The sequence below is a fragment of the Oryzias melastigma genome, linkage group LG24, assembly GCF_002922805.2.
Source record: "Oryzias melastigma strain HK-1 linkage group LG24, ASM292280v2, whole genome shotgun sequence".
In the NCBI taxonomy this organism is placed as follows: Eukaryota; Metazoa; Chordata; class Actinopteri; order Beloniformes; family Adrianichthyidae; genus Oryzias; species Oryzias melastigma.
In genome coordinates, this window is record NC_050535.1 from 8,899,854 (window position 1) to 8,918,821 (window position 18,968).

The 18,968-nt window shown below is 34.5% G+C and overlaps 1 protein-coding gene and 1 long non-coding RNA gene across 6 annotated transcripts in view; one reads left to right on the forward strand and one right to left on the reverse strand.

Moving 5' to 3' along the window:
- Positions 1–18,968, reverse strand: part of stxbp5a (syntaxin binding protein 5a (tomosyn)) — a 130,833-nt gene that overhangs the window by 33,903 nt on the left and 77,962 nt on the right. For all 5 annotated transcript variants that reach the window (XM_024290944.2, XM_024290943.2, XM_024290942.2 and 2 more), the window contains exons 6-7: positions 16,645–16,708; positions 13,773–13,856 (exon numbers count right to left, since the gene is read on the reverse strand). In XM_024290944.2, the coding sequence (XP_024146712.1) occupies positions 13,773–13,856; positions 16,645–16,708 (148 nt within the window). The remainder of the gene's footprint in view (positions 1–13,772; positions 13,857–16,644; positions 16,709–18,968) is intronic.
- LOC112157875 lies at positions 6,884–7,359 on the forward strand. Its single transcript, XR_002921240.2, has 2 exons — positions 6,884–7,139; positions 7,228–7,359. It is a non-coding gene; the product is annotated as an uncharacterized LOC112157875 (long non-coding RNA).

The window sequence follows — 18,968 nt, forward strand, 5'->3', positions numbered from 1 at the left end:
TGCTAGCTTGTTTCGCTAATTTAGCCCTTTATTTAAAAAACGTTTTTTAGGCTGTTTTAGAGTTAGGCTAGTGTTTACATGCTAGCTGTTTTGGCTTATTTAGACTTTTCTCTGCTTTTTTTCAGGCTAAATTGAAGTTTAGCTATTTTTCAGTTACAGTTAGCCGTTTTGGTTAACCCTTAATTTATAATTTTTTTAGTTGTAGGAAAATTTGGCATTTATCTAACCTTTTAGCTGACTATCAGCTTCAACGTTTTCAGCTATTAGCTTCATTTCAGCTGTCAGCTTCAGAATCTTCAGCTATCAGCACTAGCATCTTCAGCGGCCAAATTCAGCTTACAACATTCACACTAGTATTATTGCAAGTAATGCTATACTGTATATCAAGTTCATAATTATGTGAAAAAGTTAGGATTTAAAAGTTAAAAATGTAGTTTTAGTGTGTTCAATAAATGTTCAGTCTGCGATCTTAGATGCATTTTGGATTTTGGCTCCTTTTTTCAATTGAGTTCGACACTCCCGTTCTAGGGATTTAAACTGCTGGATGCAACACTTTTCCAAAGTTTCCACAATCTCCGTTGGTAAAAGGACCTTTTTTTTCTATCCATATTGTTAAACCCTTTTCTAAACCTTCCCTTCTCATTTCTTCCAAATATTCCTGCAGCTCATTTATGTAGCTCATCATGATTTATCTCTGACAGGGAAGCAGTGAAGTCACAAACATCATGCCCAGTCAGCCAGTAAAGGGCACCGCCGCTTATTGATGCTCTTTTGATCGCTGATTATATCCTGCCAACATTTAGCCATTATGTAAACACAACGACAGCCGTGAAACTCTAAGTAGCTTTAAAAAGGGCTCAGCCTCATCAATTGCATTGACATTTAGCAAATTCTCAACTTGTTCAGCATTACGTTGCATCCCAGGTGATGCTGCAAACCTTGTAACACTTTTCTGGAATGAGTGACTGGCTCCCTGCTAGTACGGTTATATCACTGTTTTGCAACTGCAGCTACTTTTTAAAAAAAGAAGTATATCAGTTTCTGCTTCAGTGTGTCATTAATCATAAATGTTGCTTACTCAAGCTCACCCGCTATGCTGAGTCTTTAAGAAAATACCTTGTGAACAGTCTGTTGCTAGCAGCCAGAAATGCAATCCTTTTCCATATTCCTGCTTGAGAAAATCTTACATTTTTATTCCAGGACTCGGAGCTGTTGCCACTGTGACATGCATACGTGCTCTACAACTTTTTCAGTGGTTCCTCGTTACATAATTCACATAGGAGCTAGAACCTTTTAAACACCCACTCCAATGAAAATTGTGGTTTTGGTGTTTTTAACTTCCTCTTCTGCCATTTTCCCGATGAAAAAGGACATATATCATCAAAATTAAGATCAAAGTTGCATTTCTGAGTATTTCTTAATCCAAATCCAGAGGTTTACAAACGTTTTTTTTTACAGAGCCAGATATGGTGAGGTGAAAATGATTGAGGGCCAACCAATCGGCATGTATTCTGTGAACTCTTATAAAGAAATTAAATGCAAATAAACTATTTTATGAAATCCATTTAATAAAACGGAAACCCAGAAGGATAAATCTAGTCGATCATATATGATCATATATGATCGACTATAGTATGGTATACAGATTTCTTAGAAAGTGCTACACGGTTCATGATAAGAACCTGCAGACCAGTAGCCGAACAGGATAAACATTTATTGAACACTCTAAAACTACATTTTTTAACTTTTCAGAACTTTTTGACATAATTAGGAACTAGATATGTAGCATTACCTTCAATAAAGCTAGCGTGAATGCTGTAAGCTGAATTTAGCCGCTAAAGATGCTGAAATTAATAGCTAAAAAAGCTGAGGCTGATAGCTAAAAATGCTGAAGTTAATAGCTCAAAACACTGAAAGCTGATAACCACCTAAAATATTAGCTAAATGCCAAATTATCCTAAAAACTTTAAAAAATAAGAAAAAAAAAGAAAAAACATAGGTTAGCCAAAACAGCTAGCATGTTTTGGCTAACTCTCCAACACTCTTTAACACTTAAATTTGCAACTTAAAAAATGTTTGTCTCAAAACTGTAACTTCTGCTCGCAATACGGTGGCACAAAAATCCCTCCATAAAAACCACCGTTTGTGGTTTATCTAAACCAAAATATCATAAATCCAAATAAAAACTAATAAACCCGAGTTAATGGGGTGACCCTTTTCATGTTTTAATGTGTTCATTTTTAAAATCCTTAATTCAAAAACAGGAAGTTCACCTTATATTCTGGTGCAGAAATGGTTGTGTATACCAACTTACTTAATAAACCTCGTCCAAAAAATATGTATTTTCAAATTTAAAATATAGTATTTGTCTTTAATCAGAGAGTCATGATGGACGAGGTTAAAGAGCCGCAGGTTGCAGATTGTTGTAAAATTCCTCATCAATTTTCAGTTTTTAAATTACATTTTTCATTTTTTTGATAAAACCATTTGTAAAATAACAAAATTGTAAATGTGCTGTTGTCAAAATTCTTAAGAAAAATGTAAAAGATTGTAGTTTCTCCCCCATAATCTTGTTAGTTTTGACCGGTTTACGACTGTTAATATCATTTTAACCATTCTTGGCTTCAGTTATTTCTTCATTTGGTGTTTAGAAGCACTGCTTGCCCATAAATAATTTGGCATGATGAGTAATGACTGAGGTGCTTTCTAAGCAAGTGGAAGGGTAAGTGGCGGGCGTAGCAGGCTGCAGCCAAGAAGGAAGGACAGAGATTTGTCAGAGCCGTTTTCGCCATAAATGATTCATTGATGTGCAAAGCCAGAGGGAATAGATATTCTTGTGGAGGTGTCCTGAATGCACAATAAGGAAAATTTGCTCCTCAAATATATCAGTATTTGAGAGAAATGAAGCATGTTATCCATAAATATTTAGCATTTTTTTAATCAAAATTTGAAGATATAATGTTGGATGTAGCGTCGATGAGAGGCAATTCTTTACTTTAATTTGCATACATTTTTTTAACCATCACCATAAGAACCTCCCAGCGATTAAAAAGCTTGCATCACTGCACTCTTTAGTGGCAATCCCAACAGGAAATGATGCTCTGTGTTCAATTGGAAAACGAGCAACATAATTGAACCATTTGGCCCTCATTAAATCAAACAATACCAATTAAAGACTCATTTTATGATTTATCACATAGGGGGCTTTTTTTTGCCAATTGGGTCTTGAAGATGGAAGTTATGGCAACATCTCAGCTGGAATTCAGAGCAACAAAGACGCAAAGTGAGACTGATGGAAGAAAGCAGACAAAGCATGGATGCCCTGGATCCAGACCCTCTGCCATGCTGGGAGAGCCATGTTTCCACCACTTATTGGTCTTATTAACCACTAACTTGAGCACCTAAAGTATATTTCCATATTCATGTTCCCAAAAATGTCTAAATAACAAAGAAAGACACAGATTTGTTAACTGGTTTACCAGCTATTTGGGTAAAATGGAACAATATGTAAAGTTTCCAGTCATTCCTCAAAATGAATGAATATTAAAGGTGGAATCCCACAAGGATCAATACTGGGTCCTATTCGTTTTCTTTTATACAGTACATAGAGGATATTAGTGAAGTATTACATTTGTTAAAATTTCAGTCTGCCTTTCCGTACATTTTTCGGGACATAAAAACCTTATACTTCCAGCGATTTTAGAAATCTTGGTATCAAAACATCGGGCCTGTTCAGGACATTACTTGTTTTGGTATTTAGAAACTTCATAGTTTTTGAAATATTGAGCAAAACATGCTCCATAGGAAATGAACATGAAATTGCTCAAATCCTTAAAAAACTGTGTGCACTTTCAAACTTGTGAACTTCTGCATTTCTTTTCAGATAGAGACACCATTCAAACTTTAAAATGTTCAGTAACCACTGAGTTTTAAGGTAATTTAGCATTTACCTTTTATTTTAACAACATGCTAGCTGTTTTGGGCTAATTTGGACATTTTTTCCAGTGTTTCAGGCAAATTTGGAGTTAAGCTAACATTTTAGCACTATGCTAGCTGTTATTTTTTCTTTTGCGAATTTAGACATTTACAGCTTTTTGGCTAATTTGGAGTTAAGCTAACATTTAACATTATGCTAGCTGTTATTTTTGTTTGGTTTTTGTGAATTTAGATATGTTTACAGTTTTGACTAATTTTGAGTTTAGCTAAAATTGTAACATTATGCTAGCTGTGTTGGGCCAATTTAGACATGTTTATAGTTTTTACAAATTTTGAGTTTAGCTAAAATTTTAGCATTATGCTAGCTGTTTTGAGCCAATTTAGACATGTTTCCAGTATTTTGAGCAATTTGGAGCTAAGCTAGTGTTTTAGCACTATACCAGCTTTTTTGCGAATTTAGACATGTTTACAGTTTTTTGCCTAATTTTTAACTAAGCTAGCCTATTAGCATTATTCTAGCTGTTTTTGCCTAATTTAGGCATGTTTCCAGTGTTTTGGCAAATTTCGAGTTAAGCCAACATTTTAGCATTATGCTAGCTGTTTTGTTTTTCTTGGTAATTTAGACATGTTTCCAGTTTTTTTTTTTTTTTTGTTTTTTGGCTAATTTGGAATTTATCTAATATTTTGGCAAGGTTTCAGTTTCAGCATTTTCAGCTAACTGCTCTGGCGTCTTTAGCGGCCACATTCATCTTACAGCATTCACACTTTCCCATAGGTCTAGTTCTATCTGCTGATGGTACAATCATTAGAAAAAAATAAGACATGTAATACAAGATATAAAAATTGAATTGGTCACACCTAAATATTGGTTTAATAATAATAAGCTTTCATTGAATTTAGAAAATACTAAGTTTATGGTTTTTGCTAATAAACATGAGCAAGTAAAACTATTGATCGATGGAGTAACAATTATAAAAAGTTTCTGAGTATAGATTTCTTGAGTTAATTATGGACAAAAAAAATGTCTTAAGGCCGCATATAGAATATATTAAAAGTAAAGTGGCTAAAATTGTATTTGTTTTGAATAACAGTAAGTACTATTTATCCTGTAATATTAATAATATTATATTGTTTAACGCTACTGCTTTTTTCATTTATTGTGTAATACATATAAGACTAATTTATCACCATTACACATTTTTTTTTCGAATAATTAATCGAGTTGGATACAGAGAATGTACAAATGCTTTATTTGTGGAGTCAAGATTAGTGAAATTTGAGGATTTAGTAAAACAGGAAACTTTAACAGGGATGCTAAAAGTTAAAAACATGGAAAAAAAGAAGAATTTATCAACAACTTTTAAGAAAAAACTGATATGACTGAGGGGACATTCCCACCACAGACCCACCATCATGTAGAATAGTAAATTTCTTAATAACACATTCATTATTGTTTAAGCACTTTAGTGTTGAGGGTGAGTCCTTGTGGTTGGAGATGTTGGTGGGTAACTTCTTAATGAAGTCAGACTCGCGTCAGACCTAGTTCACAAATGAGTTGTGACATTTGTTTCTAATCTTTGCAGACGACCAGATGGGGTGGATTTCCGGCGCGAGGTAAATTACAACGAAAAGCTTTCCACGCTCATTAGAAAACCGCCACAGGACACTTACAAGCCTTTTCTTTAGGTTGGTTAATACATCACTTTTGGAGGGCGTTATTACCCATCTGGAACAAGTGCTGTTCACATCAGACTCAACGAGCGGTTGGTGTCAGAAACACTTCCAGGTTACACAACATTTTCACTCCTGAACTCTTCATGTGGAAGTCTTGATTCAACTGGTCTCAGGGCCAGATGTTGGAACAGCAAACACTGAACTAAGATAAGAAAGCATCTTATTTTTATTGCATGACCTCTACGTTAGAAAATACACGTTTGAAGGGTTTTGACTTTTCACAACCCAAGACGTTTCTGACAGTGCGAGTGTTTAAACACCGACTGAAAAACACGCAGCAAAGATGTAACGATGTTGCAGAAAACTTAGGGGATTAAAAGGAAATCTCAACGCATCGGCGCATCTCAGAGCTGTCAACTTCTCTTTTGATGCTGCAGCCGTAATGGAGACCTCAGTGAGGATGCCGGCAGCATCGCTGATGGGAGCAGAGCGGAGGCAGACAGCAGTGATCATGGCAGCAGACCCTGTCAAAGAGAACATGGGGCTGATCCCAGGGCAGTTCTCTCTCCAGTGACAGAAATGTATGGAGTTAGATTTGTTGCAAAAGTGTTGCCCGTCTGTAAAAATGCTTCGTATTTTTAAAAAGAAATTTGTCTGTAAAAATGTTGTGCTTCTGTTGAAAAAATATGTTTGTCTATATGAAAATTTATAAGAAGAAACAATAAGAACATTAGTTTTTTCATTCTACGCTGTGGTTACAAGACAAAATGGTGGAAGATACTTGAAACATGGCAAATAATACAAGTGTGGATCATTATTAATTTCAGGAAATTTTCATTTTATCTCGTCTTTTTTTTCTAATTTATCTTTTGTTTTGTTATTTTCTTAATATGGATATCATACATCTGAGTGGCTTACTGTAGTTCAATTTGTGTGTGATATTTCACACACGGAGAAAGCATTTTTAATGACTTTTTTTTGACAAGTACAAAATCTTTTTCTTTCCTTTCTACAGAGAGATAAAATATGTTTGCAGACACACCAATCTTTCATTTTGCCATTTTCATACCAAATTTCAAAATTTTAAGCAGATTAGCAACAAATCTTTAAATTTATTGATGGCATGTTTTAAACCTTTATTGTAACCTTCAAAAAATTGGAGTTTACCTAATAATTTTGCAACATGCTAACATTTTTGGCTAATTTGTCATGTACTGGGACTATTTATAGGCTAATTTAGAGCTTAGCTTCTATTTTAGCAACATGCTTGTAGCTGTCTAAAAAAGATTTTATTTTGTTAATTTGAGTTGCATTTAATTTTATGTCTCATTGCTGACCCCTTGTGGTGAACTGAAAAAACTGACTGTGCATGCGCTGTCCACGCGTTGGATCATAATGAGCCAGGTGGCGCAGAATTAGCATAACGAAAAAAGAACACAGAGAACACGCTGGACGGAGACAGAACAGAGCACGGTGGAAAGACTGAAAATGGACGAGCAACTCCTTAAAATGTGATCAGAGGGCACACGGTAATATTGTTTTATTGTATTGTAACTTTGAAAGGTTTTTTTTGTACAAATTGCATGTTGAAAAGTGTATTTGTTTTTCTTTCTTTAGTTTTTCACGGTGATTCCTTGGTGATTCTTTGACGATTCTGTGGTTACGTGAAAAATAAATGACCAAAAGATCATCAGTCGGAGCGTGGCTTTTTTCTGATCGGATTGAAAAACTTAAGGAGCAGCTACAATGCTAACATTATTGACTAACTTAGTTTACAGAGGAATTTTAGGCTATTTTGGAGTTTAGCTAGTATATAACCAACATGCTAGCTTTTTGGGCTAATATGGCATCTGAGGTTATTTATGCTAAATTTGGAGTTTAGCTAATATTTTAGCAACATGCTAACGTTTTTGGCTAATTTCGTTTACGGATTAATTTTAGGCCATTTTGGAGTTTAGCTAGTATATTACCAATATGCTAGCTTTTTTTGCTAATATGACATCTGAGGTTATTTATGCTAATTTAGAGTTTAGCTAATATTTTAGCAACATGCTAACGTTTTTGGCTAATTTGTGATTTACTGAGGTTTTTAAAGGATAATTTAGAGTTTAGCCCCTATTTTAGCAACATGCTAACATGTTTGACTTATTCAGTTTACTGAGGAATTTTAGGCTATTTTGGAGTTTAGCTAGTATTTAGTTTGAAGTTGGTAGTTAGTTAGCTTTTTGTTTTGTTTTTGCCAATCAGGCATCTACTAAGATATTAGGGGCTAATTTGGAGTTTAGCTCATATTTAAGCAACACACTAAATATTTTTGTAAAATTGGCATGTATCACGGATTTTTAAGCAATTTTAATACAAAATTTTACAGGTCAACTTCAGCTTTCTTTTCTAGTTCTCTAACGAAATTTCCAGTCTTTTAGCAAATTTAACCTTTTTTCAAATAGTTTTTGCAATTTTCAGGATATTCCTCCAGCAATTAAAGTAAACTGCATCACCATTTTCAGCAAAAAACTTCACCATTTTCAGCATCTTTTCAGCAAGTAGCATTCACATTAGCATTATTGCAGGTAATGCAACTTTTCTTGTAAATCATTGTAATAAAATGGTAAAATTTTACTCAAATAATCACAACGTTTAGCGCTCTAACAGTGTCTGATATTGGCTACAAGTTGCTTTTAGCCAAGCAAATTCACGTGCTTTTCTTTTGGTAAATTAAGAAATATTTGTTCTTGAATGGAACATCCAATATTGTCTGAATATCTTTTAGAATAAGAAAACATTTTTAGACTGAATGTGCCTCAACCAATAAGGTTCTAAAAGTAAGAGTGAGGAAACAAAGTTCTGTTTATTTCCAATAGTGCTAAATGTAGTTTTGAAACGATTCAGGAGCCTGAACGTTGTTCGACAAAAATAAGACGGAAACAAAAAAAAACACCAAGTCTTTTCAGAAATATTTTAGAGCGATAAAGCAGCACGACATGATGAATTCAGTCTTGTCGACATTTTAAATCGATAAGTATCACCTAAAGAAATATCGCGATATATCACAGAATCGATTCTTCCACACCCCTGGTATTGGGTAATGACAGTCCACTTCTGAGCTACATATGCTAAAAGCCCGTTCAAGAATCAACGTTTAGTGCCATTTTGAGAGTGTGACACATGCCTGGTGGGAACGTAGTATTACAGATATTAAACTTTTTATTTTTTTGACAAGAACGAAATATTTTACAGATATACAAATCTCTAATTATCATTGCAAAACTAATCTTACTTCGTAGAAATTGTTCATTTTCAGGTCTGTTTATGTTTATGCTGTTAGCTGTAGAAAAAATTAATCCATACACATTTTTCAAAGCTTGTATCTAAATGATAAACACATCAATAAAATATGCACAAGAATTTGGGGGTTAAGTACATACAGTTGGCACAAAATCAATTTGAGCTGTTTGCATAAGCAGAAAAAATGGTCAATAATATTCACCAGTAAAAGCGCAGAGGTAGAACAGAAACAAGGCACATCTCTAGATGCTATACAGCCCATTTATCAGGACAAAACTTAGACCGGGGCGCCGAGTCAGACAGGTCAGGGTGACAGATGCTCCCTGGCTTACATTTACTGGAAACCCATAGCCCTGATCCACACCTAATAACAGGCAATTCACCAAAAGGCACAGAGTGGACAGCATGCTCTCTCAGCTCTTTGAAAGCTATAAAGCCAACGTTTGATCCCCACGGCTTTTAGTCTAACCCCAACATAAACTTTGTTGTTACGCGGAAGCTGGGTTAAATATCTCGGCATCTGGAACTCAAACGCGTAACCTCTTTAACACATTTCTATCACAAATAACCTCAAGAACAATTTTCAAATACTCCTTTTTTAGCTCCGTTGCTGAAAGGAAAACGCCTTGGAGCTTCCATGTTCATTTCAGTCGGCAACGTTGATCTTTGGTAGCGAGCTCCTGGGCGTTGTGTTTGAATGAAAGCATGGAGAAGATAAAAGAGTGCAAAGCAGGAGGAAGTACAAAAAAGTTATTTCATTCATTCTTGTTTGAATAAGCTGTAAAGAGATTAATTTTGCACATATTCATGATCCTGGGGAATTCCCATTATATTTTCCAATTCTGTCGTCTAATCCATGCATTGTGGGTAAATTATAATTAATGTGAAGAATATGCTTAATGGGAGAAAGTACATCACCAGACCCTCATTACATGACGCAAATACAGTGCTTAACTTTAAACTCAAAACCTAAAAGAAAAATGAGATTACCGAAACAAAATCAGACATAACTGGAAAAGTTGCATTACATGCAATAATGGTAGTTTTAGCTGAAAGTAGTCACTGAAAATGCTAAAGCTTTTTGCTGAAAATTGTGACGAAATTTACTTTAATTGCTGAAGGGATTTGCTGAAAATGCAAAAGGTATTTACAGAATGTTTAATTTGCTAAATGATTGGAAATTTCATTAAATAACTATGAAACGTTTACCTAAATTTCAAAAAAATTGTAGTAAAACTGCTTTAAAAACCCTAATACGTGCCAATTTGGAAAAAAAATATATTTAGTGTGTTTCTTTAATATGAGCAAAACTCCAAAATAGCCTAAAATTCCTGCTAACTAATTTAGTCAAAAACGTTGCCTGTTGCTAAAATAAAAGTTAAACTCTAAATTTTGCCTAAAAAAACCTCAGTAGATAACAAATTAGCCAAAAAAGCTAGCATGTAGTTAAAATATGAGCCAAACTATAAATTAGCCAAAAAAGCTAGCTTGTTGCTTAAATACTAGCTAATCTCCAAAATAGCCTAAAAATCTCAGTAAACTTAATTAATCTAAAACGTTAGCCTGTTGCTAAAACAGAAGCTGAACCCTAAATTAACCTAAAAAAGTTTCAGTCGATAACAAATTATCCAAAAACGTTAGCCTGTAGCTAAAATAGAAACTAAACTCTAAATTAGCCTAACACACCCCAGTAGATGCCAATTAGCTAAAAACGTAAGTATGTTGCTAAAATATTAGGTAAACTTGAAAATAGCCTAAATTTCTTTAGTAAACTAAATGAGTTAAAAACGTTAGCATGTTGCTAAAATAGAAGCTAAACTCTATGTTAGCCTAAAAAACTCCAGTAGATAACAAATTAGCCAAAAAAGTTAGCATGTAGCTAAAATTTGACCCAAACTCCAAATTAGCCATAAAAGCAAGTCAATTGCTTAAATACTAGCTAAGCTCCAAAATAGCCTAAAAATCTCAGTAAACTTAATTAGTCAAAAACGTTAGCCTGTAGCTAAAACAGAAGCTGAACTCTAAATTAGCCTAACACACCCCAGTAGATGCCAAATTAGCTAAAAACGTAAGTATGTTGCTAAAATATTAGGTAAACTTGAAAATAGCCTAAATTTCTTTAGTAAACTAAATGAGTTAAAAACGTTAGCATGTCGCTAAAATAGAAGCTAAACTCTATGTTAGCCTAAACAACCCCAGTAGATAACAAATCAGCCAAAAAAGCTAGCATGTTGCTAAAATATTAGCTAAACTAGCTAAAGATTATAACATAGCCCATAAATATATTTAAAGGCTTGTTGATAATCAAATTAAAATTTTGAAATTTCATTTCCTATGGGGTATATTTTGCTCAATATTTCAAAAACTTTAAAATGTATGATACAAGTAAAAATACAAGCATGAATGTCCTGATCTAGCTAAACCTTTTGATACCAAGATTGGTGAAATCACTGAAAGTGTGATTGAGTTTTTATGCTGAAAAACATACAGAAAGGAGCAGGAGAATCACTATAGTGTGAATTCTTACTAAACATTCACACTATAATGAGTCTAGAAAAATGGCTTCCTCTTGACTATGAAATATTTGAGCTTTCTCATAAAAGTATATTTCTTATCCTAGTCCATGCAATATTAATGTGTAAGCTACAAATCTTTCTAATACACTATTAGTGTTAAGTTTATTACAAGATCTACATTATACATCTATATTTCTGTGAGGAAAATCTTCACGATATTTCAAAAATCTAATAAAAACATGAACTATATATTTTTTTCCCCACCAATCTACTAGTGTAAGTCACAGTAATCAGCAGCACAAGGAAAACCCTTTTCCTTCCCCTCCATTTCTACCCAATCGAAGCCCGGTCTCCTGAGAGGTGTATCGGTGGGGGTTTAAGGAGAGGAGATGAGCTCCTCTGGGATGATTCCGTTCTAGAGACTCTAATGCCCTGGAGCTGAGGGAGGTTATTAGCTTATCAGAGGGGAAGTCAGTGTAGAGACAGAAAGTGACAGAGTGCTTCACTGGACATTTAAAAAAAAAGTCCCTCAGTTCTTCTGGGGATCTTAAGTATCCGGCGTACTTGCAAAATGGTCGCACTAGATAGACTATAATCCCAAATGATATGCTGGACGTACCACGTGCATGAAATGATGATGGTGGAGATGCAGCCTGTGTGCATCTTTAAGACCCAATCCCATGAAAATAACCGTTTTTGTGCTTTTGACGTACTCTTGTGGCATTTTTCTAATCGTAGAAATCAGGGCTCAAAATTAACACCCGTAAAACTTTAAGTCACGGGCCACTTTGGCAGGTGAGACATTGTTCATCATCTATTACAGCAGGGGTGTCAAACTCAATCTCACAGGGGGCCAAAATCCAAAACACACCTTAGGTCACGGGCCGAACAGGATAAACATTTATTGAAGACCTAAAAACACAATTTTTAAATTTAACTTTTTAGCATATTTAAGAACTAGTTATATAGCATTGTCTGTGATAATGCTAGTGTGAATGCTGTAAGCTGAATTTGGCTGCTGAAAATGCTAGTGCTGAGAGCTGAAGATGCTGAAATGAATAGCTAAAAGCGTTGCAGCTGATAGCTGAAAACGCTGAGGTTGATAACTGAAATCACTGAAATTAATGGCGAAAAACGCTGAAGCGGATAGCCAACTAAAATATTAGGTATAAACCAAAATATCTTATAGAATTGGGCTAGTCAAAACAGCTAGCGTATTGCTGAAATATTAGCTAAACTCCAAAACAGCCTAAAAAAAACTTTAAAAAAGCCTAAATTAGCCAAAACAGCTAGCATGTAGCTGAAATATTAGCTAAACTCCAAAATAGCATAAAGAAATTAAAAAAAAAAGTCTAAATTAGCCAAAACAGCTAGCATGTAGCTGAAATGTTAGCTAAACCTCAAAAATAACCTAAAAGAATCTTAGTAAATACCAAAATAGTCCAAAAAGCTAGCAGAATGTACATTTTTTGAAACTATAAAACCATAATTTTTTAAATCTTTTTAACATAATTATGAATAATAAAAAAGCAGGAATATTATTCCAGAATAAATCAACTTAAAACCTTCGATAACTAAATATTTTTGTCTCCATAAAAATATATAAATTTTTTAAATTTATACAAGTTAGAAATAAGGGAAAATTAAGATTGGGCCATTGATAACAATAAAATAAAATGATCTTATTACCCCGAGGGCCAGATCCGGCCCCCGGGCCTTGTCTTTAAACTATGACTGGATTGATCTTAAAGATTTAAGTATTTATGGCAATGGTAATAAATTTGTTTTTTCATTTTTTGTTTTTTTCTTAGAATCTAATATAATTTTACATTTTAGAGCCCGAAGTATATATATACTACACTCCAATAATACTCTAGGTTTATTAAGATAACAAATAAAACAACCTTGGACATAGCAAACAATCGTACACTCATTTTTGGGAACAGATTTTGAATATCGGAGTATTTCTTAGAGTAAAACTTAAAAACTGTTTCCTGTGAATATCTTTGTTTGACTTTAGTCATAACCTTGTTTGTCAAAGCTACATTTGCATTTTTACCAGTACTTTTCACATTTAAAAAGCTTACAGTTCACATATTTGAAGGTCATACGCAGCCTTACAAGAACATTATGTTTTCTTATGGATCAGTCAGATCTGAATCTGACGCTCATGCTCCGCGACAGTTAAAGAAAACAGCCTAAGGAGAAGCTAAAGCAAAAGAAATGCAAATCCAGAGTCTCTACCAGATACATATAATGTGAATTTGCTGAATAACTCATATTTGCTCTGAATGGCGGAAAAAAAAGTTACGCTTTGTACCTGACTGTCAGTTAAGAAATGAATGAAGGAAATGTTCCTACCTCATCGTGAGCGTAGCGATAGTCTGCCTTCTTTGATTTCAGATCCCAAAGGACCACGATCCCAGACTCAAATCCAATTATAAGCTGGAGAGAAAGAGCAACAGGCCCCAAGTGAGACAGGCAGGTCAGATGACAGACAGAGGATACAGCAAAAATCCCCATGATGGGCAGACACTAGAGAGATAATGTTCTTGAGGGAGTCAGGAGTAAAGAATACAAAACCAAGAGGAGTCATGGGAAAATAACTCACACTGTAACTAACAATAATAATAAAGTCAATAATGTCCTGAATAGCATTAAAATAATTGATTAATATTGTAATATTGCTAAATATTTTGTTACAATACTTCACTTTGATGCAAATTTCAAAAAGAAAAAACACATTGTTTTAGAAGCTTATTCACAGCTTGTGATTAGTTGTACTTTTAAATTTGCCCAAAAGGAGAGATTATAATAAGAGGTTTAGCTAAATATATTCTGTCGTTTGTAATTTTTGTTTAAGAAAGTTAAGAGAGAGAAAAAATAAATTAAAATCAAGTATGGTGTGGAAACTTGTGTACACTTGAGAACAAAAGTCTGCTCACACATAACCACTGGTAGTGCTGCAACAATTCATTCAATAACATATTGACATCATCTTTGGTTAATAAAAGATAAGCCTGTTATGTAAACACTATTAAGGCGATCTAAAAGTAAAATTTTGCTTCCTTCTTGCAAGTTTCTGTGTCACTTCATGTTTCTGCACAAGTATTTGGGGCGTTTTTCTGGCCGTTACAGGTTTGAACCCTGTAATTGTTGACCATAAATGTTTGAGAATATTTGGTAAGGTAAACAGGAAGATGGCTGCAGTGTTGTTAGCATCCAGCTGCTAACATATTAGCATGACGCTAGTTCATAGGCTATCCAACACATTTCAAGGGTTTGAACCCAGTAATTGTTAACCATAAAGGTTTGAGGTTATTTGGTAAAGTAAATGAGAGAAATGGCTGTAAAAGTGTTAGCATGTAGCTGCTAACATATTAGCATGATGCTAGTTCATAGGCTATCTAACACATTTCAATACTTTAAACCCAGTAACTATTAACCATAAAGGTTTGATATTGTTTTGGTAAGGTAAATGAGGGAATTAGCTGCAGTGGTGTTAGCATGAAGCTGCTAACATATTAGCATGATGCTAGTTCATAGGCAATCTAACACATTTCAAAGGTTAGAACCTAGTAATTGTTAACCATAAAGGTTTGATGTTATTCGGTAAAGTAAACAAGGGAAATGGCTGTAATGGTGTTAGCATGTAGCTGCTAACATATTAGCATGATGCTAGTTCATAGGCTATCTAACAAATTTTAAGATTTGAACTCACTTGTTAACTACAAATGTTTGAGGTTATTTGGTAAGGTAAACAAGGGAAATGGCTGCAGTGGTGTTATCATCCAGCTGGTAGCATATTAGCATGATGCTAGTTCATAGGCTAACACATTTCAATAGTTTGGACCCAGTAATTGTTAACCATAAAGGTTTGAGATTATTTGGCAAGGTTAAATATGGAATAAGCTGCAGTTGTGTTAGCATGCTGCTAATAACATATTAGCATGATCCTAGTTCATAGGCCATCTAAAACATTTTAATGGTCTGAATATCACTCAATGTAAAAATGTTATTTTCTTTCCTTAAGTCATGCATGAGAAACATGGTATACAATTTAGTAGAAGACAACAAGGGAGTTCATTAAAACACTAAAAAGATGTCCTTTGCTCTTTTCTATCAGCATTCCAATATCATTTATCCCCTATTTAACCAGTTGCTGTACTGCTTACTAATAAACTTTTACTAAAATATATATTTTTTTTAGCTTGTATCGTTAGAGTTCTAAGCCTTTTTAAATATAACTAAACCTTTAAATGACGGAATAGACTTTCTGTGGATCAAAGTTAGGAAGGGAACTGAGGGAGATAACTGATGTAAGCTTTGTGGAAAAAGAGAAATGAGATGGGGAGAAAAAAAGACAGCCAAGGGGATGGTTTAAAAAAAGCTGGAGTCGTGGAAAAGTTGAAAAATGTCTCGTCATTAAACTGTGTGTAGAAAAGCCACCTTAAAAGAGGACCAATAGGAGTCTTTTCCTTTTCCCCTTTGTTTCCCCATATGTTTTTCTGGTTCTTCTTTGAGTTCAGGTGAACTTACATTATTCGCATATAAGCAATATTTACACCTGTATGTCCGAGTGTGAGGATGCAATGATTCTACAACTTCATTCACCTCATTAATGAGCACCAACTTGTCCCTGACGTTTCCATGGCGCTCGGAATGATCTTTTATATCCACATACATAAAGAATGAAATGCTGCACTCATTAAAATCACAAATCAATCATGCATACTGCTCAGGTTGTTTGGTTCATGGAAGAATCTGCCAAGAAGTTGGCTGTGTTGATGAGGCCATTGAAGATGTTTAATGATGTCCTCTGACAATTGGCAGGATGCAAAAATGATGTTAACACATAAATGGGGATAACATTTAATTTAAAAAACAAACTTATTGACTAAAACATTACGTGAAGTCAGACCAGACTGTTTTTGTTTTTTTCTAGAAAGAAATTGACTTTTGGAGATGGTCACTGTTTGGTGTGGAAACCAACATTGTTATTGAGGTGTTGCATGATGGGGTTAGTCAACCGTAGATTATTTAATTTGTTGTGTCCCGGCAATTTACATTTCTAAGAAAACACATCGTTAACAGGTGGAAGAAATGAGAAAGACATCACAAAAGAAAATAAGATCATTTTACATCATTGACAAACAAAAGCCAGTAATTGGAAATAAACAACAGCTATTTTTAAGGTTCCACTTGTATTGTAGCAGATAGAAATTTCCTTTACCTTCCCCTCATCCATAGGGTTATCACTTATGTGGACAACCGGTCCAGGATGAGCTTTTGAAGACCTAAGGAGAAGAGACAGGAAAGAGGATTTACTATCATCTCCAAATTTGAGGCATTTTTGTAAAATAGATTAAAAAACAACAAAAAAACAGGATAGTTAATTGCTTAAACAGTACACACTTTAGTATTTGTTTCCTTTCAGCTTTTTTCTTCAGAAGTCGTTACAGTAAAACATCCGGCTTCATTCAGTATTTTTCTCTGCATCTTCCTCGTGTGCTCCTTTCACTCCATCCATTAACCTCCTCTTTGGTCTTCATCTAGACCTCCTTCCTGGCAGTTCTAACCTCAGTTTCCTTTCATCCACATAATCACTGTCCTATTTCTGAATGTGTCTAAACCATTTCAATATGGCTTCCACAGCTGAAACATCCAACTTGAGCAGTCCCTCTGATGTATTCATTCTTGATCCTATTTATCCCGTCACTCCCTGAGATAGCATCAGGATCTTCAGATCTGATACTTCCAGCTCCCGTTTCTGAGCAACGACCTTTAATCGAGTGACATCACAGACCGCCACGGCCGCATTAGATACATCAGATCTCAATATGAAGTTGGATATCTATACAGACCTGAATGTAACTTTTGAGAAAAGAAAAAAAAGGTTGTGGTTAACACTAAATGCCCTAGTAATATGAAGGATCAATGAGTAGAAGGAAAGATAACAGTTAAACTGATCACTTATCCACTATTAAAACGATAAGTCTTAATCAGTTCTATCAGGTAAACGTAACTTCCTAAAAAATTCAAGAGCAAAGACCAAATATCCTTAAATCATTCATTCAATATATAGCATAAAATTCCGCTTTCTAAGCTCTATAAATATGGGTTCAGAGAAAGAGTTTACGACTAGTTATCTAACTTAATAGAAGACAATTTGTATCGATGAATAACTGAGTCAAACATGACTCATAAAGTACGGTGTTCCTCAGGGGTCAATTTTGGGTCCGCTTCTCCGCTTATTTAACCCATGTACAATTTTATCATCTGTTCTCCTTTGTATTTTAATGTTATAAGTTGCATGTTTGATTTGGGCTAAATAAATAAATAAAAGTTGCCTCAAATCACGGCCAAGAGAAATCAGTAATTTGCTGGATAAATTTAACTTTAACACGCAGTTCCGCAGCTTAATCTGCGCTAAGTTGTTTAGTGGATAAGCTTATACTGTTCACATTTTTAAAAACATTTAGTTTTCTTTAAAGTTAACACACCATACATATAAACCTTGATTATTTTAAACATTTTATCCCGTCTGGGCACAGACCGCCTTTTTAGTCATTTTTTGTGTGCTGTAGGAATAATGATTCTGTCTCTAGACTCTGCGTTATCCGTCTTCTTTTTCCCTCCAACATAAAGGAGCGATCGTAAAAACATGTTAGCTCTCTACAGCCAATTATGAGCAAAAAGAAAACAACTGTAATTAAAACGTTAGGGTGCAGCTGTGGCTCTCGTACACTTTCAGATCCTCGGCTGTGCAGCGTGACTGTGTAAATATCAGGTTCTGATGCTCGTCGCCATACTGCGTGTCGGGTAAAATTACAGATTTTAGCAGCTCAGTAAACATTGATTTCAGCAGTAAATATGAGTCACCCAGTCCAGTTGAACTAACCATTTGCATTTAATGACTCCTGGTTTTGTCTTTAGTTCTTTAAATAGGGTTAGATCATTATAATTTCAAGACATTTTGAGCTGGTAAGGCAGTTTAAGGCAAATAAAGTCAAATTATTTTAATTACGTCAGTGCACTATATACAACATAGCTAGTCTCGACACCATCATACGTCCAGGACTACAAGAACCATATTGTTGTTCTTTATTTTGCCACGCCTCAGGGAAAATGTGAAAATAAACACCCCCCAAAAAATTAATCATAGCAGGCAAACTTATTTAAAAAAATGACAAAGATGGGGCCAAAATCTCTTATGGGGCTCAAAAATATTTAAAAATCTATCAGCGAAACCACAACACACATGCTGGGGATATCCAAAGGAAGTTTTAAAATATTTCAAGATGGCCTTAGTACCATTTTTTTGGCCAAGTGCGAGACTGTGATTTTATTTGAGCAATTTATTATAAATTTTTACACACACAGCACTAGATTAAGTCTACAACCACAACTAAAGTTAGTTGACCTTGAGAAGAGGCTGCCATCTTGAATTATACATATATAAGTTTTTATATAAATATATATATATATATATACACACACATATATATATACACACACACACACACACACACATATATATATATACACACACACACA